The sequence below is a fragment of the Palaemon carinicauda genome, chromosome 35, assembly GCF_036898095.1.
Source record: "Palaemon carinicauda isolate YSFRI2023 chromosome 35, ASM3689809v2, whole genome shotgun sequence".
NCBI classification, from domain to species: domain Eukaryota; kingdom Metazoa; phylum Arthropoda; class Malacostraca; order Decapoda; family Palaemonidae; genus Palaemon; species Palaemon carinicauda.
Genome location: NC_090759.1, coordinates 17,385,819 through 17,412,484, shown reverse-complemented (window position 1 = coordinate 17,412,484; position 26,666 = coordinate 17,385,819). Strand labels below are relative to the sequence as shown.

Sequence of the window (26,666 nt, the reverse complement as noted above, 5' to 3'; positions counted from 1 at the left end):
CTCGGACACACTATTCTATCCAAGGTCTATAGACCTTGATTGAGTAGTTGATTCCATCTTTTACCTTGTTTCCTTTCCTCGCCGGGCTATTTTCCTTGTTGGAGCCCTTGGCCTTATAACTAATTAATTAAGTGGGCATAGATCAACCTCATTTGCAGATAATATGTCATCTTCCTCGTTCCGTAATTGTTTTTTTTTCTGCTCCGCCGGAAGCGAATACTACTGTAAATTTAGAAAAATCGGTATAACCCACAGTACTTTTGTCATCATTAAGATATAATTAAATGTATCTTTAACAGCTGCTTATTCTGAGAGAGAGAGAGAGAGAGAGAGAGAGAGAGAGAGAGAGAGAGAGAGAGAGAGAGAGAGAGAGAGAGAGAGAGAGAGAGAGAGAGCACTTGATCTCTAGAAAAAGTTAGATTGGCTACTAGTTGATGAACTTTCATAGTATTCTGACACCATATTGGAAAGTTTCGTGGTTAAAAACCACAAAAGGATGATGTAGATAAGTTAGCATCATTATTTCATATAAGAAAATTAATAATAAGTGGTAATAACAAAAATATTAATGCTAAATGAATACTTCAAAATATGTTTCATGGCATTTCGTCACGTTTTACTGTCTTTGGCATTGTTAATATATCCAGTCTATGCTTCTTATATGTCGGTGGGCTCAATCCGTAGTCTATATTATCGACTTAAGTATTTTACTACTTCGTTCTAAATACTCACTCTATAATACAACATTTTAATACAAATAATCTAGCTATGCTATTAAACCATATAATTTATTGTTAGGAATATTAGAAACCTTTTTATTACAGTAATAAAAGTTTGAAGTCGAAGGTTGACTCACATGTCGCTGACTTTGTTTACATTTATCGGCGAACTGCTGTTGTCATCTTGTACTTTTCTCAACGTTTTGAGTGTATAGATATTGATATAAGGTGAGTTATTTAACTTTTGTTCTATAAAAGAATGAAATTTAATATACATGACTACTGGTGATTATGATTTTATGTTTATTTAGCTGCTGGAGGGTATTTCTTTCCCCAGGATAGAAACCTTGTGTTGTTTAGGCCAATGAGTCGAAAGCGGGGGGAAGATTACGAGTACTGTATATTAAGGTTAACTAACCTTATGATGTTTAAATTGTACGTAACCTTATCTATCCTAGATTAACTCACGGAGCAAGTGCGTTTATCTACTCTATCGAGCCTCTACTTGACCTAACCAGACCAGTGAGTTGCCTAATTGTTGGTTGCTATTAATAAGTCCCTCAGATTAGTCTGAAAAGATTGGTCGATGTATCTAGTTGATTGGGACAGGATTAAATTTCTTATTTGCACGACTAATCAATTTTCTTTCCGGGGAAAATCTTGTTATAATAGTCTGGGGGTGTCTGTAGTTTTTGGGGACAGGGCGATATCTTTCTTATTACTAGCCAAATGGTTTTTCATTATGGAGATGTTCTTTACAATGATCCAACATACCATAATATGATGTTATTTTATCATATTTTATTATTTTGAATATCATAATTTACCTTTACTACGGCAACATTTTCCAAGTTCAGCACGGTCCGAACGCAAGTCACTGGTAGCTCCTGCTTCGTTTCCATCTTGCCCGATAGATAGAGCCCGTGTCATCCCAGTCTAAGAAACGTTCGTTTTTACAATTTAATACTGTCCCGTCAATCTACGTGTTTACCTCTTTGTTAAGTTTGTAGTTTTTAGGGACACGTCATTTATAGTGATATTTGATACTGGTATGATAATTATCATGAATTGTTAGGTTAGGGATAGGTCGTTACAATGCGTCGTCCGCTGAAGCCACGGCCAACTTACTCCATCGTAAAATTTCCCGCAAGCATTGTTTCCTGCCTGACTATAATAACACCCGTTTGGTGGCGCTCGGTTCGCCTATCAGCTGGTGGCGCAAGCTTGAACAGTTATCGATGTTCGGACCAATGTTTTCGCTAATTCCAACAATCTTCATTTTTAACCTCTTGTTAAGATTATTTCGTCGGGACACGTCCTGAAATTATGCCGAATACTAATTTTTTTTTATATACAACCAAAGGTTAGGCTAGCCAGCATCTAGTTAAGATATTTCGGTAGATAAAGCCAGTGTCAAACAAAGCAACCGAACTAAACCTTTTGTTGGCCATGTGATTTCAAATTTTTAATCCCCCCACCCCCACATGACCCGAGATTGACCTGGAGTCAACACTTTCCAACTCTAACCGCCGTAATGGATAGACGTCTTTTGTACAGTTACTCTTTGAGCTATATTGTTGAGTTTATCTCTCATATTGATCAAATTGATTCGATTAAGACTAAGGTACATACACCTACGTGATTTTACTTGAGTTACCCCCGAATTCTTTCATTATTTATTTCGAGAAGGCCTCTTAGGGGATTTTAGGGGTCCATGTGAGAAGTGTACAATTGGTGATGTTGCGACATCGAATATTAAGGTAAGCCTGAGTAACTTTTTTATTATGACAATGTGGTTAAGATATAATTTTGAGTGCTGCCCATACCTTTTTTTTTGCGTAGGAGAGAGACTTATGAAGGGGGTCCGGGGGCTTGCCACCAGGTAGGGGTAGTGACCTGGGAACTACTAGGTTCGGTTAGGTTGGGTTTGTGGGGTTTGTATGTTAGCGACAGTGTTTGGGGGGCTGTAGGGGGGCGTCACCCCCCCGGTTAGTTCACGAGGAAGGTAAGGACACAACTTGTAGGTCCGGTTAGGAGGGGAATTTTGGGTTAGTTGTCCATTTTTCTCTCACGTTTCCGACATCCATGACCAGAGTGGTCCTAGTATGTGCAGTAGATTGTTGGGACAAGCATTTACAAAACTCGTGAAATTAATATTATTTCATTCCGTGATCATTCCTGCGAAAAAGAACAGATTTCGGACTTTTTTTTCGCACGTTTCCGACATCCATGACCAGAGTGGTCCTAGTATGTAGATTGTTGGGACAAGCAATTACAAAACTAGTGAAATTAATATTATTTCATTCCGTGATCATTCCCGTGAAAAAGAGCCGATTTCGGACTTTTTCTACTCGATTTTTGGCCGGTCAAAGGCCTGTCCCCATGAACTACAAAGGCTCCGTCAGAATCGCACTTTGGACACTGTAGCCTTTGAAGGATAGCCCAAGGAGCTTTTGATAAATTATTCACTACACCAGGAGTACCGTGAAACATATTTATAGCATTGAAATAGCCAAAAGAGCAGCCATTACACTTTGTTACAGTACATTGAGTTTCATAAGGCTCATCCAACACGTAACATAGGTACAACGGAACTGGAGCATTGTCGGAGAAAATGGGGTGTGTCGCAGAACTGCCTACGTCACACTCCAGCGTACATACATGCCCAAATATGGTAAACTTTGTCATATGGTATGTGCGCAGGAAGTATAAACACGTTATGGAGCAACAAGGAGGTGCGCTTTTGGGCAGAAGTATAAACTTGTTATTGCACAAGAAACCATGCATAAAAGCACAAACGGGAGCAGAAACATCCTACTTGCAAAATGTAAAAAAAATAAAGTGAAATAAACATTTCAGGGGATGAGGATCCCCATACAGTATTTTGTGCAATTTTTTGTGGATTTATTATGCTTCCCAGAGAATAATGTATAGAGAAGAAAATGTTGGTCTTACTATTATTTATCGATTTGCCAGTAAATTTTCCCCACACCAAACCCCTGATTCCCTCTGGGTAGTCCCCATTACCGTAGGATATATTAGGGTATATCTTATTAACTGTTTATTTTGGGAGGTAAATGATGGTCATTTTTTAAGAAAAGGAAAGTTTTCTATATACACCCCAATTTTTTATTAGTAAAGGTTGGCCTGTGGTTTTCTATAATGATACCAAATACAGTATTTCAGGGGAAGAGGGTCCCCATATTTTGTGCTACTTTTTGTGGATTTATTATACATCCAAGGGTAATAATGTATAGAGAAGAAAAGGTATGTTTTACCATTATCAATTCGCCAGTATATTTTCCCCACCCAAAACCTCCTTTTTTTAAGAAAAGGAAAGTTTTCTATATACACCCCAATTTTTTATTAGTAAAGGTTGGCCTGTGGTTTTCTATAATGATACCAAATACAGTATTTCAGGGGAAGAGGGTCCCCATATTTTGTGCTACTTTTTGTGGATTTATTATACATCCAAGGGTAATAATGTATAGAGAAGAAAAGGTATGTTTTACCATTATCAATTCGCCAGTATATTTTCCCCACCCAAAACCTCCGTTCTGATGGGTTGGCCCTCATAACCGTAGGATATATTAGGGTATATCTTATTAACTATTTATTTTGGACGGAAATAAAGGTAATTTTTGAAGAAAATGGGAGTTTTTCTTTAAGTAACCCATTATTTTTATTAGTAGAGTTTTTTTCCGTGTAGTTCCATAATAATGCCCAGAGCGGGTGTAAAATTTCAAAAGTTGTGATTGAATAACCACATCTTGAGGTAAATATCATCATCATCTCCTACGATTACTGACGTAAAGGGATTCTGTTAGATTTCGCCAGTCGTCTCTATCGTGAGCTTTTAAATCAATACTTCTCTATTCATCATCTCCTACTTCACATTTCATAGTCATCAGCCATGTAGGCCGGGGTCATCCAACTCTTCTGGTGCCTTGTGGAGCCCAGTTGAAAGTTTGTTGAACTAATCTTTCTTGGGGGAGTGTGAAGAGTAAGCCCAAATTATCTCCATCTACCCCTCATCATGATCTGATCCACATAGGCCTAAGTTACTCTGGTTATCTCTTTTATAGTTTCATTTCTAATCATGTCCTGTCATTTAGATCCCAATATTCTTCTGAGGCTTTTGGTCTTAAATCTTCAAAATCTGTTGGACATTGTTTCATTGTCATACCATGACTCGTGTTCATACAGTATCACCGATCTCACTAAACTGATATATAGCCTATTTTTTCAATATTAATCTTACCCGATGATCATGTAGCTGTCAACTCCGTTGCCCGACAGAAATCTACGGTCGGGATACGCCAGCGATCGCTATCCAGGTGGGGGTGTACTCTACAGCGCCATCTGTGGTCAGGTACTCAAGTACTTCTTGTCAACAAGAACTCAATTTTTCCTCTGTCGTGCCGCCGGCAAGACCTACTTGGATACGCTGTTGATTTTGGAGTCTTTTGTTCACGATTTGGTGATGTATTTGCTCTAAAGTTTAGCCTTCGCTGTTCAGGAAGCTTTATCCTTAGCTTAGCAAGCTTTTGGAATTAATTTGACTTATTGGTTAACGAACTTTGCTTAATTTTGGAATTCCCCCTTGACTACTTCTAAATCAAGATGTCTGACCATTCCCAAGTTCCTAAATACAGGCAGTGTAGTGTTAGGACTTGTACTAGGCGTCTTCCGAAGGCCTCTATAGATCCTCACACCGTATGTTCCAATTGTAGGGGTAAATCCTGTCAATTGGAAGATCGATGTGGGGAATGTGCTGGGCTTTCGGAATTCGATTTTAACGAATTCCTTAGATATGCACGTAGGTTAGAGAAGGAGAGAGATAGGAGGAGTTCTTCTCGCTCTGTGGATTTTTCCTCTCCTCATGCCCCTCAACCTTTTCCTTCCCCTGTGGTGGTGACTCCCGAACCTGCTACGAGTGCTCAGCCTGCAATGGCTGATATGTTGCGTGCCATTCAGGCTCTCGGTGAGAAGGTGGAGTCGTTGGTTAGTGACCGCAATCAGCTCTTGTCAGATGTCAGAGAGCTGAAAGCGAAGAGTGCAGTGGGAAGTGTTAGTGCTAGTGATGTGCATAGTGTCAGTGTCAGTGTTGCGCATGAGGGTACATCTGTGCGTGCCAGTCGTCCTCCCAGTCCGGGACCTCTTGCAAGCTCCCAAGCCCAGGGGAGAAGCAATGTCGAAGGACCAAAGGGTTCGGCAGGCCTTGATCGGCGCACGGATGTATCCTCAGTGGTTGCGGACGTATCTGTTAAGGATCGTCCCATCCACATACAGACGAATGAGCCCTTACATTCCTCGTCTGTGGAAGAAGTTTCCAGGAGGAAACGGTGGACCAAGGTCTCACGACCGCTCAAACGTAAGGTCCCTTCCGAGCTAGTCCAACGGCCCAGGTGTAGCCACTGGGTCAGTTCGGACTCGCCACAGTCATCTGATGACTGCACACCTCCCAAGAGAGGTAGAGTGGTCCCTCAACAGGCTACTGCTCCGTCTGTTGTTGCTCCAACCACAGTAGACCCTAAGTGGTCCATGCTGCAGACTATGCAGTCTCAGCTTGCGGCATTCATGCAGGAGTATCATGCCGAGAAGGTTAACACCTCTCCTGTTAACCTACAACCCGCAGAGGTTGTGCGCTCAGCAGATACTGCGGCTGCCTGCTCCCACACCCCACCTGTGAGAGCTCCTCCACCGATGCGCAGTCCTCCCTGCCAGACGCATGTTCTTGCTGCACCATCTGCTAACATGCGTGAGCTGCCGCTTCAGGAGTTGCCGGGTTCCAGCACTATGCGGCATTCTCCTCAGCCCATGCAGCATGCTCTGCATACCTTACAGCATGCTCCGCATACCATGCAGCATGAGCCGCATACCTTACAGCATGCTCTGCATACCATACCGCATGCTCCTCAGCCCACCGCAGCCCCTCCCACACACCAGCCCTCTGCTTTTGTTGTTGCCAGCTCGCAGACTGACCAGCAGAGGCATGATGTTGGATCCGCAGGTACGCATGCACCCGTTCTGCAGGATTCAGCCGTTCAGCTTGCTGCTCTGCCTTTGCCACTCACAACTCAACTTTCGGATGATGATGTATCGGATGATGAAGCTGCTCATCTGGATGAACCTCACTCTGATGTTGAAGGACACAAGTCTTCGCCACCCTCCTTAGACTTTCGCAAAGTCCTTGCCTTGTTCAGGGACTTGTATCCTGAGCATTTTGTGTCTGCAACCCCTCGTTCTCCTCCCTCCGAGTTTGCTCTGGGCATGCAGTCTGCTGTGCCTGCCTTCACCAAGCTTGTTCTCGCCAGATCATCTAGGAGAGCTTTGAGGGTTATGGGGGACTGGTTGCATTCAAAGAAGCAACTGGGAAGGACCTCTTTTGTGTTTCCTCCTCCCAAGCTTGCTTCTAAGTCGAGCGTCTGGTATGCCACGGGAGAGGAACCCGGCTTGGGGGTTCCTGCCTCGGCCCAGGCCGACTTCTCAAGTCTGGTTGACTCTCCCCGCAGGTTGGCTATGAGACGTTCGAAGATCTGCTGGTCCTTTTCCGATTTAGATCATCTGTTGAAGGGAGTCTTTCGTGCCTTCGAGATATTCAACTTCCTCGATTGGTGTTTGGGAGCCTTAAGCAGGAAGACTTCCCCTTCAGATAAGGACTCGGCCATGCTGATCATGTCTAGCATGGACAAGGCAATTCGGGATGGGTCTGGTGAACTTGCGGCTTCATATGTATCAGGAGTCCTCAAGAAGAGAGAACATCTTTGCTCCTTATCTGCTGGTATCACTCCTTGCCAGAAGTCAGAGTTGTTGTTTGCTCCTCTCTCCAAGTGTCTGTTTCTGGAGGAGTTGATTAAGGGGATGGCTGCCTCACTTATCCAGAAGGATACTCATGATCTGATGGCTTCTTCTGCACGTAAGGCTAAAACCTTACCTTCCGTGCCTAGACCCTTCCGCCCTGCAGCAGTTGACACACCTGCTTCTAGGTTCATCCCGCCCTTTCGTGGCAGAACCTCCAGCAGAGGAGGTTCCCGTGCAGACAGTCACCGTGGCAAGTCTAAGAAGGGTTCCAAGTCCGCAAAAGGCAAGTTTTGACTGCCTTCCTCTCCAGACAGCAGTAGGAGCCAGACTCAAGACCTTCTGGCAAGCTTGGGAGAGCAGAGGTGCAGACGCTCAGTCTGTGAAGTGGCTAAGGGAGGGATACAGAATTCCGTTCTGCCGCAATCCCCCTCTAGCTACATCTCCCATCAACCTCTCTCCCAACTACAAGGAGAAGGACAAGAGGCTAGCGTTGCAACAAGAGGTGTCGCTCTTGCTACAAAAGGAAGCGGTGGTCATAGTCCGGGATCATCAATCCCCGGGCTTTTACAACCGTCTCTTCCTGGTAGCCAAGAAGACAGGAGGTTGGAGACCGGTGCTGGACGTCAGTGCTCTCAATGCTTTTGTCACCAAGCAGACGTTCACGATGGAGACGACGAAGTCGGTCCTAGCAGCGGTCAGGCAGGAGGACTGGATGGTCTCGTTAGACCTGAAAGACGCATACTTTCACGTCCCCATCCATCCAGACTCCCAACCTTTCCTAAGATTCGTCTTTGGAAAGGTTGTGTACCAGTTCCAAGCCCTGTGCTTTGGCCTAAGCACGGCACCTCTTGTGTTTACCAGACTGATGAGGAATATTGCGAAATTCCTTCACTTGGCAGACATCAGAGCCTCCCTCTATTTAGACGACTGGCTTTTAAGAGCTCCCACAAGTCGTCGCTGTCTGGAGAATCTCAGATGGACTATGGATCTGACCAAGGAACTGGGCCTCATGGTCAATTTAGAGAAGTCCCAGCTCGTCCCATCTCAGACCATTGTCTACCTGGGTATGGAGATTCAGAGTCGAGCTTTTCGGGCTTTTCCGTCGGCCCCAAGGATCAACCAAGCCCTAGAATGCATCCAAAGCATGCTGAGAAGGAACCGATGCTCAGTCAGGCAGTGGATGAGTCTAACAGGGACACTTTCATCGCTGGCCCTGTTCATCGAGTTAGGGAGACTCCACCTCCGCCCCCTTCAGTATCATCTAGCTGCTCACTGGATAAAGGACATGACGCTAGAGGCGGTCTCAGTTCCTGTTTCCGAAGAGATGAGGTCTACTCTAACGTGGTGGAAGAACAGCATTCTTCTCAAGGAAGGTCTACCTTTGGCTGTTCAGACCCCCGACCACCGTCTCTTCTCGGACGCATCAGACACGGGCTGGGGTGCGACATTGGACGGACAGGAATGCTCGGGAACATGGAATCAGGAGCAAAGGACACTTCACATCAATTGCAAGGAGTTGTTGGCGGTTCATCTGGCCTTGATAAACTTCAGGTCCCTCCAGCTAAACAAGGTGGTGGAGGTGAACTCCGACAACACCACAGCCTTGGCTTACATCTCCAAGCAGGGAGGGACTCATTCGAGGAAGTTGTTCGAGATCGCAAGGGACCTCCTCATTTGGTTAAAAGATCGAAAGCTCACGCTGGTAACGAGGTTCATTCAGGGCGATATGAATGTCATGGCAGATCGCCTCAGCCGGAAGGGTCAGGTCATCCACACAGAGTGGACCCTTCACAAGAATGTTTGCAGCAGACTTTGGGCCCTGTGGGGTCAGCCAACCATAGATCTGTTCGCTACCTCGATGACCAAGAGGCTCCCGTTGTATTGTTCTCCGATTCCAGACCCAGCAGCAGTTCACGTGGATGCCTTTCTGCTGGATTGGTCCCATCTCGACCTGTATGCATTCCCGCCGTTCAAGATTGTCAACAGGGTACTTCAGAAATTCGCCTCTCACAAAGGGACACGGCTGACATTGGTTGCTCCCCTCTGGCCCGCGAGAGAATGGTTCACAGAGGTACTGCAATGGCTGGTCGACGTTCCCAGGACTCTTCCTCTAAGAGTGGACCTTCTGCGTCAACCTCACGTAAAGAAGGTACACCCAAACCTCCACGCTCTTCGTCTGACTGCCTTCAGACTATCGAAAGACTCTCAAGAGCTAGAGGCTTTTCGAAGGAGGCAGCCAGAGCGATTGCCAGAGCAAGGAGGACATCCACTCTCAGAGTCTATCAGTCTAAATGGGAAGTCTTCCGAAGCTGGTACAAGGCCAATGCAGTTACCTCAACCAGTACCACTGTAACCCAGATTGCTGACTTCCTGTTACATCTAAGGAACGTAAGATCCCTATCAGCTCCTACGATCAAGGGTTACAGAAGTATGTTGGCAGCGGTTTTCCGCCACAGAGGCTTGGATCTTTCCACCAACAAAGATCTACAGGACCTCCTTAGGTCTTTTGAGACCTCAAAGGAACGTCGGTTGTCCACTCCAGGCTGGAATCTAGACGTGGTCCTAAGGTTCCTTATGTCATCAAGATTTGAACCGCTCCAATCAGCCTCTTTTAAGGACCTCACATTAAAAACTCTTTTCCTCGTGTGCTTAGCAACAGCTAAAAGAGTAAGTGAGATCCACGCCTTCAGCAGGAACATAGGTTTCACATCTGAAACGGCTACATGTTCCTTGCAGCTCGGTTTTTTGGCTAAAAACGAGCTTCCTTCACGTCCTTGGCCTAAGTCGTTCGAGATCCCAAGCCTGTCCAACTTGGTGGGGAACGAACTGGAGAGAGTACTTTGCCCAGTTAGAGCTCTTAGGTACTATCTAAGAAGGTCAAAACCTTTACGAGGACAATCAGAAGCCTTATGGTGTGCTATCAAGAAGCCTTCTCTACCAATGTCTAAGAACGCAGTTTCTTACTACATCAGGCTTCTGATTAGAGAAGCACATTCTCATCTGAAGGAAGAAGACCTTGCTTTGCTGAAGGTAAGGACACATGAAGTGAGAGCTGTGGCTACTTCAGTGGCCTTCAAACAGAACCGTTCTCTGCAGAGTGTTATGGATGCAACCTATTGGAGAAGCAAGTCAGTGTTCGCATCATTCTATCTCAAAGATGTCCAGTCTCTTTACGAGAACTGCTACACCCTGGGACCATTCGTAGCAGCGAGTGCAGTAGTAGGTGAGGGCTCAGCCACTACATTCCCATAATCCCATAACCTTTTTAACCTTTCTCTTGAATACTTTTTATTGTTGTTTTTGGGTTGTACGGTCGGCTAAGAAGCCTTCCGCATCCTGGTTGATTTGGCGGGTGGTCAATTCTTTCCTGAGAAGCGCCTAGGTTAGAGGTTGTGATGAGGTCCTTTAGTATGGGTTGCAGCCCTTTATACTTCAGCACCTAAGAGTCGTTCAGCATCCTAAGAGGACCGCTACGCTCAGTAAGGAAGACGTACTTAATAAAGGCAGAGTAATGGTTCAAGTCGACTTCCTTACCAGGTACAGTACTTATTTATATTATGTTTGTTATTTTGAATAACTAATAAAATGAAATACGGGATACTTAGCTTCTTTGTTAACATGTATGCTGGTCTCCACCCACCACCCTGGGTGTGAATCAGCTACATGATCATTGGGTAAGATTAATATTGAAAAATGTTATTTTCATTAGTAAAATAAATTTTTGAATATACTTACCCGATGATCATGAATTTAAGGACCCTCCCTTCCTCCCCATAGAGAACCAGTGGACCGAGGAGAAAATTGAGTTCTTGTTGACAAGAAGTACTTGAGTACCTGACCACAGATGGCGCTGTAGAGTACACCCCCACCTGGATAGCGATCGCTGGCGTATCCCGACCGTAGATTTCTGTCGGGCAACGGAGTTGACAGCTACATGATCATCGGGTAAGTATATTCAAAAATTTATTTTACTAATGAAAATAACATTTTTATATGTAATTTCAGGAAATTTAATTTCCAAATTTTACTTATTATTATTATTATTATTATTATTACTTACTAAGCTACAACCCTAGTTGGAAAAGCAGTATGCTATAAGCCCAGGTGCTCCAACAGGGAAAATAGCTCAGTGCGGAAAGGAAAAAAGGAAAATAAAATATTCTAAGAAGAGTAACAACAATAAATATCTCCTATATAAACTATAAAAACTTTAACAAAACAAGAGGAAGAGAAATAAGATAGGAGAGTGTGCTCGAGTGTACCCTCAAGCAAGAGAACTCTAACCCAAGACAGTGAAAGGCCATGGTACAGAGGCTATGGCACTACGCAAGACTAGAGAACAGTGGTTTGATTTTGGAGTGTCCTTCTCCTAGAAGAGCTGCTTACCATAGCTAAAGAGTCTCTTCTACCCTTACCAAGAGGAAAGTGGCACTGAACAATTACAGTGCAGTAACCCCTTGGGTGATGAAGAATTGTTTGGTAATCTGTGTTGTCAGGTGTATGAGGATAGAGGAGAATATATAAAGAATATGCCAGACTATTCAGTGTGTATGTAGGCAAAGGGAAAATGAACCGTAACCAGAGAGGAGGATCCAATGTAGTACTGTCTGGCCAGTCAAAAGACCCCATAACTCTCTAGCGGTAGTATCTCAACGGGTGGCTGGTGCCCTGGCCAACCTACTACCTACTTAGCCATTGTCTAATTTGCTCTTTTCAATCTTTCATTAAACTCAAATTCTAAAGATCCTGTATTAGAGATCATAGTTCCTAAATATCTAAATGATTCCACCTCATTAATCTTAAGTTAAATATATGATACTCTTATTTCTAGCTAAATATGCGAACCGTATAATTTTTGTACTCACTATCATGTGTTTTATACATTTCTGACCATGAATATTGGGGCATACCACCCATTCATGAGGTTTCCTACCACCTTACAAAAACAATTACTGTAGTGGAGAAATTAGTGTTTGGGTGGGGAAACCAAAAATGAGTGCTTTGCAGTAATAATGTTTGTCAGAAATGCATAATGAACACAAGATAACCAGTTAGAAAAATATGTGGCTCATTTAAGTGGCTGGAAATTAAAGTATCATAATTATTTATGATTCACAATACATCCTTTTAATGGTTTTTTGCTCAGCTGTGACTCGCTACATTCTCAAAATTAACATTTCCTCACTGCTCCTATTTTCTGTCGTACAATAAATTATATGCTGCACACCCAGATCTTTTGAGTCATTATTTTGGGATTAATTTTTACTTCCACATAAAGCACCAATAGCTATATACTGAATGGAGAGCGTTTTCAACATAATTGCTGAAATGTATGAAATTACTCTAAATTTTGAAATAGATTGTATTTTTTTTAGAGACATCCTCTTGTGTAGGTAATCTTGCTGGAACTGAAGGGGAGGGTAGGGGAAAAAAATGGCTTGTTTAGAATATTATTCAGGAACTTGTGCAAAAATATTTGGAAGCTTCTAATTGGTTAGATTAGCCAGGTAATGGTTATGTCATACAGAAAAGAGAACATCAGGCAAAATTGAATTCAAACAACGCATATGCAGTAACTCATAATCAGAGTGTGAAATAGACTTCACATTGTAATTGACCGATAGGTAAGCTATGCCCCAGCCCCTGTTAAACATAAAGAGAAAAATGTCAAACTAGCCGTCAATCGTTCAATTCTTATAGCGAATTCCAATTTTGGTAGTAATTAAAGTACACTATCATATATATTAACCCATTTGAAATGGAAAAAATAAAGGAACACCATCTGTCCAAAGGTTTCCAACCTAATCTAACGTATGAGCTGTATCCTTACGTACTGTGGAGGGTTACACCACCCCTTATAACCCCCCCCTCCCCCTTATAACCCCCCCTCCCCCTTATAACCCCCCCTCCCCCTTATAACCCCCCCTCCCCCTTATAGCCCCCCCTCCCCCTTATAGCCCCCCTCCCCCCTTATAACCCCCCTCCCCCTTATAACCCCCCCTCCCCCTTATAGCCCCCCTCCCCCCTTATAGCCCCCCTCCCCCTTATAGCCCCCCTCCCCCTTATAGCCCCCCTCCCCCCTTATAACCCCCTCCCCCATATAGCCCCCCTTCCCCCTTATAACCCCCTCCCCCATATAGCCCCCCTCCCCCCTTATAACCCCCCTCCCCCTTACACCCCTTCCACACACACACACACACACACAGGCTACCACATCCTTAGCTTACCGTAAAACTAAGTTTCAACCCTGTCTTTGCTTCCCAACTGGTTTCACTCCTACCAAAGTAACACCAAATCATAACATTTTGTAAATCATAAATTTCAGACCAAGATAAACCACCTTTTCCCTATTAAGATAATTGATTTGACAATTATAAGAAAGTTTACGCCTGTCCCAATGAATTACATTCACACAAGTTATTAATGGAAAACTATATTTTAAAAGGGAAACTAACACAAGAATGCCACCTAACCAAAGATTTCCCACCCAACCTAACCTAGGAGCAGTATCCTTATTTACTTACCAACCAGGGGTTGAGCATACTGCAACCCATCCTTAGCTTACAGTTTGACTAATTTCTCAACCCTGTTTTGCTCTCCAACCGGTTTCATTCCTGGTAAGGTATCACTAAAGGTGGTGTTCTTGTTTTTGTTTCCCTTTTAGAATGTGATTTTTTACATCATAAAGAGGCAACTTTGAAAGTTTCTAACTAAAAGTAGAGCCTATGCCACATTAATGGATCCTAAAAACTTTTAATATTGTACACATACAATATTTTTGAGTAACTTGAATTGGTTAGTGACTAATATTTACTGTTACTTGTTTTCTTTGATACCCAGGCAACCATGTCTCCAGAAAAATCCAGCGAAAAGAAAACTTCTGAAAAGAAGAATTCAGAAAAGAAGACTTCTGAAAAGAAGGCAACTGATAATAAAGTAGAGGGCAACGCCCTAGCAAGTGTAATTGTTGATGGAGGTCGACTGGTCAAAATGGAAGTGGACTACTCTACCACGTGTGATGAGAAAATACCAGCTGCTAAACAGATGGCCAAGGATGGTCGTGTACAGGAGGCTGTGGAAAGTTTAATAACTCTGGAAAAACAAACAAGAACAGTAAGTATTCATAATTCATCTCCTTTATTTTCAAGTATAGACTATGTAAATGAGAACCCAGGTTTATAGGAGTGAATAGAAAATTACAATAATTTTTATTATTGTAGTTATTATTACGTAAACGACAGCTTTCCCTTTGCGAGACTAATTTTATGTTAGTAACATTTATTTAGTCATTCTTTAAGTAGAGTGAAAGTTACCATTGTACTAATAGAAACTTGAAAACCATCAATCATTCTGCATTATAATTATCCTCCATTATTATTAGAATTTTCTAAAAATTCTCAGATTAATTTTTCCTGTTTATTTAGGAGTTCACATAAGCCTTTACGATAATAGTCCCCACCATATCCTTGTAGTGTATTTTATACATCATTTATTTATGCTAAAGATGGTACCCGGGGGTTTTTATAGTTCCTTTCCAGGCCCACCATTATTGCTTTTTCACCTTTACTTTAGGGTTTATCTGTTCTCTTTGGTCTCTTCTTACTAGGCTGTCCAGCTCATAATTTGGCTTGTTGCAATTTTGTCTTTTCACTAAAGACAAAATCCTTCAGATCATTCATACTTGAGTTAATAAATGTAATTTTGTTTTCATTAAACTAAATTGTTCTAACATGGATACAAACCAATGTCCTGTAATAGGAGTATGATTTAAGTGAATCTGGAACTTGCTTGGTTAAAGTTGCAATGAGGTGTTGGTAGCTACTGGCGGCTGGCGAGGAAGCCAAAGCCTCCACCTCCTCAGAGATAGCGCAGGAGGAGGATGACATAAAATTTTGATATGTGCTGGCTGTATGTAAAGCCGTTCTATCTGATTCCCCTAAACAATGTAACATCTGTTCTTCACATTATGGCAAGCCTGATAGGACTGACAATGATGCAGCCAAGGATCTGGCACTATAGACGCTGTGGCCCTCTTTAGGTCTGGAGGTCATTCAATATATGGAAAGATTGTTGTAAGCCCTCATTAGGACTTTTCAGTCTACTGCTTGTGCTCCTTCTGCCTCTGCTGCTGTGGCAGTAGTGTTTGACGTGAGACCTTCCAGCTAAGCTAAGATTAATGGTTAAGTTGATAACAGGTCCTCACCGTCAGTAGCTTCATCACCTCCTGTTAAGATCTAACCTATGATGCCTTTTTGGAAAGGGAAGACGTCCCCTTGTCTCCCCTCACTTCCCAACCTGATTTTGACCTCCTGCATCTGCATGGGAGTATCCAGCTGCTTCCCAGCTCCTGAGGGTGAAAAAATACTACCTCTTGTGTGCACAGCCTGCTGCCCCTCCTTCATACAAGAGTGATAAGAGTGATTACAGTTTCCTTTGGGATCCTTCTCCAGTTGAGTGCACAAAGTGCACCTACACTCCTTCTGAGGCTCTCTTGAGTCTTCTCAGCTCAGAAACTGAGACAAAACTTCAGAGATTACAAGAGGCCTTACTCGAGTGTTTCAATGTGCGCTCACGCCTCCAAGTTTGTCAACATGGAAACTGTTTTCATGGCAAGCTTCCAGGTCACCTGGTTGGATTACTGGTCTGTGGCAGTAGTATCCTTTGCCTTTAAGAACCTTCCAGGGCCTGAGAACAAGAACTTTACCAACATGGCTCTTTCAGGGGTGAGAGCAGTCACCTTCTTGATTCCCCAGTCAGCCAACCAGCAGACTAACTAGTTTCTCAAAAGGAGGAAACAGTTGCAGCGAAGCTTGCGAGGCAGACTGGAAATGCCACCACTGTCTCTTCAAAGTTTCTTGCTAGGAAATGAAGAGATGGTGGAGAAGTAAAGGAAATCATCCGAGGACTCATCCACAAAGTGTTCTCTTTCAATGACACAAAGACTCTGAAACAGACATCGAAATCAGCGATTTCAGTAAAGTCCTCTTTGAAGAAGTTGTCATTGACATTTTAAGAGCTAAGTCGTCCCCTCCATTTGTCACTTCTTCATTGCGTAGGATGTCTGACTTCAATCAGTCCTTTTGACTCTGGGTTGGTTATTCCAGAAGGGGATGAGTTAGAAGGGTAATCGGAGGTTGGTAGGGAAGGCCGTCCCCCTCTGGCAGGGGCCACGAGGTTGGGGAGTCCTGTCAAGCCCTTGGGCAACGTGCCAATTTTACAGGTCTAAATAGTGGACAAAGAGGTCCTTTGTGATGGATGCAGACTACAATATTTTGTTTCTTGTCCCCCCCCCTTCACTTGGACATCGTCAAAGTGGTCGTCCTATCATCCAACTTCTGAGAAACACCTTGTCCTTCTATCAGGATGAATTTTCAAGCTTTTACAGTTGCCTGCTCCTTGTGGAGAAGTCAACTTGGGGCCTGGAGACCTGTCATCCACCTCTCCCAAGATTACAGGGGTCTGGAGACCGGTCATAGACCTTTCAGCCCTCAACAAATTCGTGTGCAACACCGACTTCAAGATGGACACTCCGAAGTCGGTCCTAGCGGCCTTGAAGGAGGACGACTTCATGAGGTCCATAGGCCTCAAAGACGTCTACTTCCAGGTCCTTGTCCATACCTCCAGCAGGAAGTTCCTAATGGTAAAATGGAGTATCCAAGCGTTGCAGTTCAAAACCCTATGCTTCGGACTGTCGACAGCCCTCAGGGCTTTACGAGGGTCTTCGCAACAGTTTCAGACCTGGCCCACGAACAGGGCGTCCGCCAGATTCGGTACCTAGATGACTGGTTATTGCTTTCAGCCTCAGAGGAAGTACTGAGGGAGCAAGGCGCGAAGCTCCTGCAGTTCTGCAACGTCTTGAGTATCATCATCAACCTGGAGAAGTCCCAGCTGATACCCTCCACCAGGACGACCTACCTAGGGTTGGTCCTAGACTCCCGGATGGCGAGGGCCTTCCCCTCCGTGGAGAGACTGGACAACCTGAAACAGATACTCTGGCCCTTCCTGTCGGGCCAGCCCAAGAGAGCTAAGGACTGCCAAAGACTGATAGTCCTGGTGTCCCCGGAGACGAAGGAAGTCCTGGAGTGGTGGCACGTCAGAACGAACACCCTCAAGGGAATGCCTTTCACAACCGACCCTCGGAGATGCTCCTGTTCACGGACGAAACCAAGGAGGGCTGGGGTGCCCATCTTCTCGACAAAACGGCAAAAGGTAAATGGGAAGTCGAGGAGACGAACCTGCACATAAACGTGTTGGAGATGAGGACCGTACAAAGGGCGTGCCTAGAGTTTGTCCATCTACCCCGGGGAAGCATCGTGGCTCCGGTGTGCGGCAATGCCACGGTGGTGGCCTACGTGAAAAAGCAAGGAGGACTGAAGTCGAAGGAACGGTGCAGTCTTACGGTGGAGTTTCTAGAATGGGCCGAAATGGAACAAATCAATTTTTCAGCCAGGTTCTCTCCGGGGAAAGAGGAACGTCGTGGCTGACGGCCTCAGCAGGATGGGTCAAGTGGTAGGGCCCGAGTGGTCCCTACACCCAGAAGTGGTCAAAACCCTCTTCCTGAAGTGGGGCTCGCCGGTGATAGACCTCTTCGCCACGAGACTAAACGCACAGCTTTCCGTGTTTTGTTTTCCTGTGCCAGATCCAGCAGCAGCGTTCGAGGACGCCTTCCAACACCCTTGGGACAACCTCGACGTTAACGACTTCCCACTCTTCGGTATGCTCAGTCAGGTCGTCACTGGGTGAGACGGACGGCCAACCTGTGGGTGAGTTTGGTAGCGCCCTGGTGGCCAGAGAGAGAGTGGTTCGCGGATCTAAAGGAACTGGCACGCCTTCCACCTGGGCCACTTCCAGACAGACCAGACCTTCTCCGGCAGCCTCACTTCCAGAGGTTCCACGAAAACCCTCGGTCCCTCCGCCTTCACGCGTGGAGGTTATCGAGCGTCTCCTGAGAAAGGAAGGATTTCCGTTGAGGACGGCATCAAGGATGTCAGAGTACCTGAGGCATTCGTCAGTTGAGGTGTACCTGGCGTAGTGGGCTACCTTTTCTAAGGGGTGCTCCTCGAAGAACATCAGGCCGTTAGGAGCCTCCATTCACGAGATAGCAGACTTCCTGGTCTATCTCAGGTGCCTCCAGATATATCGACGCTCATCAAGAGCTTCGAGCAGTCGTGTTCCCCCCAAGCCGCTAGAGTGGCCCAGGGCGATGTGGCTAGGGTACTGAAGATACTTTCGGAACCTCCTTTCGAGCCTCTAAAAGACATTCTAGTCAAGGAGCTCACCCTCAAGGCAGTCTTTCGTTTAGCTCTGGCATCAGCAAAGAGTAGGTGAGATTCATGGCCTGTCGTACGAGATCTCACACTCGAAGGGCTGGCGAGAAGCTACCTTCAGATTCTTACCCTCCTTCGTAGCCAAGACTCAGAATCCAGCTGTTTGGGACCCCAAAGTTGAAGGGTTCTCAGTGCCAGCTATCCCTCGCTCGGACAACCCGAGGGACTTGCTGCTGTGCCCAAGGGCAGTATGGCAGTATTTAGAGAGGACAGCTAGACTTCATCCCGAGATCAAGAGTTTGTTAATTTTCCTCGGGACTGTGAAGAAGCCAGTCTCCAAGAACACTATCTCTTTCTGGCTAAGGCAAGTGATCGTCAGGCCCTACAGTAGTGCAGGGGTCCCCCCTTCCAGGAAAGTGCAGACCCCACGACATTAGGGGTCTAAATACTTCATTGGCGTTTGAGAAAAACATGGCAGTGGGCCAAATCCTGAGGGCAGGTACTTGGTCTAGCCAGTCGACTGTTACGGCTCACTACTCGAGAAAGTCCCTGGACGGGTTCTCGCTCGGTCCCGTCATTTTCGCGCTCCAAACGGTTTAAAGGTGTAGACCCAGTGGTAACTGCGAGTAGTAAGTCCAAGAGACACAGGTTCCTTCCTGAGCCCCCTTGTTCTTCCTTCCCCTATTCCCTTACAGGAAATGACTCGGGTAGCCCCCTGAAACTGCCATGGGATACACTATCCCATGGCAGTTTCAGGGGGCTATCATTGGAAGGACATGTCTCCTAGGATTCTTGCAGAAGTGAGTTACTTAGACACTAAGATGGTTTTTTGCGTAGTTTTCCCTATTTCTCGTGTTTTCCTTGAGGTCAGCAGAACCTAGTCTCCTACCTAGGTTCCTCTTCCATACTCGTCACGGTCTCTAGGTCCTGAAGGACACTCCTACCTCCTAAGGTATAAGTCTCCTTAGAAAGTAGTTCGAGGTAAGTACTCCGTGTTGGAACAAATCACAAATTTTAAGTAATTTGTATTTTTCCTAACAGTACATACCTCGAACTACTTTCTGGTAATGGCCCGCCCATCCTACCTCGAGTGCCTTGCTGGACTTCATAGATACCTAATCTATCAAGAACTTACTGGAGGTCGAGACCTGAGCAAGCATGCTCTCTGACCCTCAGGGCGTGTATCACTCCACCTGAGGTTACCCCTCATAGAAAATGGGACTAGGGTAAACTACACAAAACTCTGGTCGGTTGGGAGGAGATCCCGGATACTCCTAAGAAAGTAGTTCGAGGTAAGTACTGTTGGAAAAATACAAATTACTTAAAATTTGTGATATTTTTAGTCATTTGCATTTTTCGCAACTAAGAGTTGACAAACCTAGGTCATTTAAATTATATTCCCTGCCTCATCTGTCACAATTTCTAGATAAAGATCAATTCAGTGTGTGGGCCTGGGGTAATTCCCCCCCCCCTCCCCGCCTGCTAGTGACTACCAACACCTCGTTATGTATTTTAACAGCCAAGTTGCAGCTTCTCTGAAATCATACTTCTAGTAAAGGACTCAGGTTTGTATAGTTAGGAAAATATGAATTTCTATAATAATTATTAGTTATTTATTGTTCAGTTTAGATTTTTGATAATTGTACTCCTACAATAATGCAATTCTTATTTCCCAATTGTGATTCTTTTCAGGGAGCAGATGCACATTCGACAAGCAGAGTATTAGTTGCCATTGTCGAAATATGTTTTGATGCTGGAGAATGGAATTTGATGAATGAGAGCATTGTCACGCTCACCAAAAAGCGTTCTCAGATTAAGATGGCCGTGACAAAGATGGTTCAGCAGTGTTGTGAATATGTAGATAAAACACCAGATAAAGAAACCAAACTAAAACTCATGGACACACTTAGGTAATTATGTTATACTTTTGTATTAAAATAAAAATTATTTCTTAGTAAGTTTAGATGGAGGTGGTAGTTCATTGTAACCTTTCACATTTATCTGCCTGATTTTAGCAAAATGAAAAGAATCTTGAGAGATAGGTCACAGCAGATTTTTAGTATCTAAAATTTGTATGACAATAGGAATATCTTTTTATTCTGTAAAAATAGGTGAAATTTTTTTTATTAATAGTAGAGGGAGCCCAGTTGATAGAAAGGACTTGAAATTTAAAAAAAAGAATCCTAGTTAGTTTTTGCTTGTTAAAATGCATCCAAAATCACGTAAAAGTGTTATTGAATAATTGACATTGAGGGAAAACAATTTTTATTACAGACGTAAAACTGCTTAGGATTGCGATATGTCTGAAAAAAATAGCGAATCATAATTGCTAAGAATGAAAGTAGCGGTTTTGATCACTTGTGTTAAGAAATTACAATGTTGCATATTTATTTGCATAACTGTTTTTCAAGTCTATTCAGAACAAATAGCTGTTCATATTGTTGAAAGGAAAGGTGGGGGGAAAGTTGATATCTCTGGACAAAGAATAGGGACTGCCTGTTTGGTAAGCATAACCTCATACAATGCCTTGGAGTATGAGTCATATTTATTGATCTTTTTATGATATTGTTGGATAAGGATATGCATAGCCTGTGTGTATCCTATGATAAAAATATGGTGTCATTCCCATATTTATGAGGGGAAATATACCCTTAATAACATGAGACTTTCTAGAAAAAAATGTCCATCCTTAATGGAAATTAGCTTCACATGAAGGAGGAGTGGCAGCTTACTCCAAGCAACTTGGTTAATCACCATAGTCAGTTCAATATATACAAAAGACACAAACGATACAGTAATTTTGCTTATATTTCAAACAAAAGTTAATAGATTATTTGTGATAGGATGAATTTATGAAATAAAGGTATTTTTCTTTATGGTGAAGCAAATACACTGCATTTTATTCAAAGTGACAGGCTAACCTAAGCTGAATCTGTTATTTATCAATTGATGATATTACGGTTTACAGTAAAGTATTTTTTTCTTTATTGGAAACAAGCCTGCCTGCCATTCATTTGAATAGAGGTAGGTTAGTCGGGGCTATTCATCCCACATTCTCTTCTGTGTCCTCATACATCTGACAACAATGAGATTACCAAACAATTCTTCCTCATTCAAGGGGGTTAACTAGTGTACTGTATTTGTTCAATGGCTACTTTCCTCTTGGTAAGGGTAGGAGAGAGACTTTAGCTATAGTAAGCAGCTCTTCTAGCAGGAGGACACTCAAAAATCAAATCATTGTTCTATGGTCCTGGGTAGTGCCAGAGCCTCTGTACCATGGTCTTCCGTTGTCTTGCATGAGGGTATACTCGAACAGACTACTCTATCTTATTTCTCCTCTTTTTTTTTTTTTTTTTTATTGAAGTTTTTCAATATTAAACTTAGCCGGTGATTATATAAGCTGCAACTCTGTTGCTCGACAGAAAACTCTACGTTCAAAATACGCCAGCGATCGCTATGCAGGTAGGGGGTGTACATCAACAGCGCCATCTGTCTAGCAGGTACTCAGTACTCAATGTAAACACAGAACCAATTTTCTCTCTGTCGGGCTACCGGCAAGACCTACTAATACGCTGTTACTAACTGGACTTGTTTTCACAACTATTTGGTGAAGTACACTATTCTAGTTTTGAGCTTTCGCTATGCAGGTGTTTTATCTTCATCTCAAAACTTGAACTACGTTTTGGATAGATTTAATTAGGGTGACAAAGAGAGTATGGACTCTCTTTCACTTTTAAATGGCCGACCCTTCCCTTAGACGGAAGTGTTTAGGTTTTTAGTAATTTTGCTTAACACGTTATAGATCTATATATTTTATATCTCTCCGCCTTTATTAGGCCTCTTCGATTAACTTTCCATTTATTATAAACATATAAAGATAATTTTTATGTTTTGTTTATATGCGACCTTTCCTGATAGTAGGCGGTCCTAACTTGGAACCGAAGTTAATCAACGTTGAGCCCGTTATATCGTATTTAGCCTTTAAAGAATTTAAAACTTTTAAATTTAATGTTTTATGAAAGAATTTCTTTGATAGTCTTCGTACTGTTTTCAAAGATGAACTAACGTTTAGTTTTTTAGACTACGCAGTTGTTGACGTTCAGGACGTTCAACATGCGCTCTATCGTTACGATAGAGAGAGAGTGTATCACGGTTTCACTTTGCAGTAAGAGTAAATCGATTCTGACGTTTTGTTCATTCTTTCTTAGCTTAAATGTTTTAAATTCTAAATTAAAGGAACTTTTTATTGGAAAACCTTTCAGTTTTTTTTCCTTTAGTCAAATAACATGTTTTTTTTTGACGATATATAATTGGGCTCTTCTCTTAGGTGCGAAATCAAGAGAGAAAGAGAGAGAGAGATAGAGACGGAGGGAGAGAGAGGAGAGAAAACGTTCCGTTCAAGCGGGTAACGTTGTTCTCGTGTTACTCTCGTCCCTAGTCGCTGTACGGGGAAGAAGGTAAAACGTTTCTAGGGTTTTATTCTTGTCCCCAGGCTATGTGCGGTGAGAGATTGTAAACGTAGTTTATTTGAACTAGTGTTTAGTCTCTTTCCCAGCCACTGAATTTTTTATCTTTATATATGTTTTCTGTTTTTTGCTAGTATTAATGAGCTGCATTATACGACTGATTTCGCAATCACTACCTTTTAATGAGGGTAGAATTGCGTGTTTCAGGTAGAAATCAGTAAAAGTTTCGATTTCAGTGAAATAAGTGCAAAACAGAAAATCAAAGTGATAAAGTGATATGCGCAAAGTGTTACAGTGTTGCGTCCGAGGGTTCGTCTGTTCGTGCCTGTCGTTCACCTAGTCCGGGACCTCTTGCAAGCTCCCAAGCCCAGGGGAGAAGTAATGTCGAACGACTTATGGGTTCGTCAGGCCTTGATCAACGAACAGACGTTTCCCTCCGTGGTTTCGGGCGTATCTACCCAAGATCGCCCCACCCACACAAAGACGAGAGAGCCCATTTATTTCTCGTCTGCGGAAGAGGTTTCCCGTAAGAAACCATGGACCAAGGTCTCGCAGCTTATTAAGCGCAAGTTGGTCCCTTCCGCGCAAGTCCAACGGCCCAGTTGTAGCCACTGGGTCAGTTCGGACTCGCTGCAGTCTTCTGACGACTGCTCACCTCCTAAGAGAGGCAAAGCGGGTACCGCATCAGGCAGTCACACCGTCTGTTGCCGCACCTGCTCCTGTAGTGGTCTTTGCTGCAGACCATGCAGTCTCAGTTAACGTCATTGATGCGGGACTTTCGTGCGGAGAAGGTTGACACTGCACCAACCTCTAGCCTACAACCAACCACGGTTGTGCGTCCTGTGGACGCTGAGGCGACCTTCTGCCGCACTCCAGCTGAGAGAGTCCCGCCACCCATGCGTTCCAGTGTACCCTGCCAGCCGCATGTTGACGTTCAGTAACGCACGGAACCTTCCGTTGACGTTCGCGAGGTACAACAACAGTCTAAGTTGTTTTGTTTTGACGCGGTGCGTCAACCTCCGCATTCTAGAGTTGTTTTGACTGCTCAGTATAGACAGTCAAAGCAGTCTCGAGTGAACACTGTACAGTGAACCCTCGCTACTTCGCGGTTCGACCATCGCGGATTCACCACTTCGCGGATTTTTTTCATAACCCATGTCTATACATATATTGCGGATTTTCCGGAAATATCGAAAATACCGCGATGTGACCGATGGTGCGAGATTGGAGAAAGTAAGGAAAATTGAATCATGATTGATTTTCAATATAAATGAAACTTTGAGGAGCAACAAAGATATCATTTGTTAGAGAGATAGAGAGAGGTAAGGAATGGGAGGTAGTGAAAAGTAGCCCACAGAGAGAGAGAGAGAGAGAGAGAGAGAGAGAGAGAGAGAGGGGGGGGGGGGTTTAAATGTAATAAACAAAAAATTTGATAGGTTATAACACATTGGTGCTTATGTAATAGCAACTGTATACTGTAGACGGTTTGAATAAGTTAAGAAATGGTATAAATGATACTTTGTTAGTGTATTCGTACACACTCAAGAGCGGCATCTAGATGACAGCTGATCTAATCACAGCCAAAAGTAAAAAAAAAAAAAAAAGTCAACAATACTCGATTTTTAAAACACACCCGAAATTTAAAAACAAAAGTACACGCTTTCTTAATGTGCAATTAACTATTTAAAGAGTGGCAATTTTCTAGACTAAAATGATATTTCCCAAAAAAATAGTGGTTTGCTGATGAAATCGGATGCCCTATTTTTGGCTATGATTGAAATGGATGTAGACTCGGCCTAATTATTTCATTTCGTATTTAATTGACACTAAGAAAACTAATTTTAGTTTCTTCATCTAAATGTAAGTATTGTATAACACGAAGAGAGAGAGAGAGAGAGAGAGAGAGAGAGAGAGAGAGAGGTTTAAATGTAATAAACAAAAAATTTGATAGGTTATAACACATTGGTGCTTATGTAATATCAACTGTATACTGTAGACGGTTTGAATAAGTTAAGAAATGGTATAAATGATACTTTGTTAGTGTATTCGTACACACTCAAGAGCGGCATCTAGATGACAGCTGATCTAATCACAGCCAAAAGTAAAAAAAAAAAAAAGTCAACAATACTCGATTTTTAAAACAAACCCGAAATTTAAAAATAAAAGTACACGCTTTCTTAATGTGCAATTAACTATTTAAAGAGTGGCAGTTTTCTAGACTAAAATGATATTTCCCAAAAAATAGTGGTTTGCTGATGAAATCGGATGCCCTATTTTTGGCTATGATTGAAATGGATGTAGACTCGGCCTAATTATTTCATTTCGTATTTAATTGACACTAAGAAAACTAATTTTAGTTTCTTCATCTAAATGTAAGTATTGTATAACACGAAAAGAGAGAGAGAGAGAGAGAGAGAGAGAGAGAGAGAGAGAGAGAATGAATCAGCTGTTGTAATCAAATGGCGTGTTTTTGTTTCGTGAGAATTTCATCGCCACGACTTTAACAACAACATACTGTACTGAACTTTACAGTATTATACAGACTACTGTAATATGATAAAGTAAAATATTTGTAATCTATTTTATATTAAATGGGGCTATTTTTGTTTTGTTTAAAATTTACATTTACGTATGTAAAACAACTCTCTCTCTCTCTCTCTCTCTCTCTCTCTCTCTCGTAGATTGTTTTCCTGCTTTGCTACGTATGTATGATTTTATATAGATACGGTAAATAATATTTGTAATAACATATTTTATAAACGCTTTTACTGTAATATCATTATTTATCACTTTCATCATGCGGGTTAAATTCCTTAGTTTGTTTACTGAGCGTACTTTATGACGCCGTCGTTTCAGGCGGCGTCATAAAGAAAAAAATATCATTTGGAAGTCCTAAGAAAAATTAAGTAAAACATTAGTAATAACCAAATCAACATACTGTACTGAATAATCAATATAAATGATGCAAAAACTAACCTATAAACAGATGTGTAAATGCGTTTGTTTCTTCATTAGGATCAGAGATAAACGTAAACAAAACATTGGTTGCCATTTTTTATCGTGCTTTTTGGCGTGTTTAGGAAACGGATGATATAAAGTCGCCTTTAATATTTGTGCCTGTTTTAGTTTAGGGTACTGTATTACATGCATTAAGTGTTCTGTACATTAAAGGGTAGTTTGTTAACAGTACTACGTACAAGGGAAGGTTTTAAAAGTCTGAATATACTTGTTAAATAAATAGGTAAATATGGTGTTACTACTTCGCGGATTTTCACCTATCGCGGCCGCGTCTGGAACTTATCTACCGCGATAAACGAGGGTTCACTGTATGTCCTCACGCACCTTTTGTGGTTGACAGTTCAGTTGTTGACAGTTCACAGACTGTCAAGCAGTTACATGACGTTGCCTTC

The 26,666-nt window shown here is 42.9% G+C and overlaps 2 protein-coding genes across 3 annotated transcripts in view; one reads left to right on the top strand and one right to left on the bottom strand.

The window, feature by feature from the left end:
* The window catches only part of LOC137627644 (uncharacterized), a 598,615-nt gene that overhangs the window by 246,236 nt on the left and 325,713 nt on the right, over positions 1-26,666 (bottom strand). The window lies entirely within an intron of this gene.
* Rpn5 (regulatory particle non-ATPase 5) overlaps positions 756-26,666 on the top strand; it is an 89,022-nt gene continuing 63,111 nt past the window's right edge. Inside the window, exons 1-4 of one of the 2 annotated variants that reach the window (XM_068358776.1) lie at positions 932-947; positions 1,178-1,241; positions 14,364-14,636; positions 20,483-20,700. In XM_068358776.1, coding sequence (XP_068214877.1) covers positions 14,370-14,636; positions 20,483-20,700 — 485 coding nt within the window. In that variant the 5' untranslated portion in view covers positions 932-947; positions 1,178-1,241; positions 14,364-14,369. Of the gene's footprint in view, positions 948-1,177; positions 1,242-14,363; positions 14,637-20,482; positions 20,701-26,666 lie in introns of both variants that reach the window. The other variant, XM_068358775.1, reaches the window with a different exon arrangement.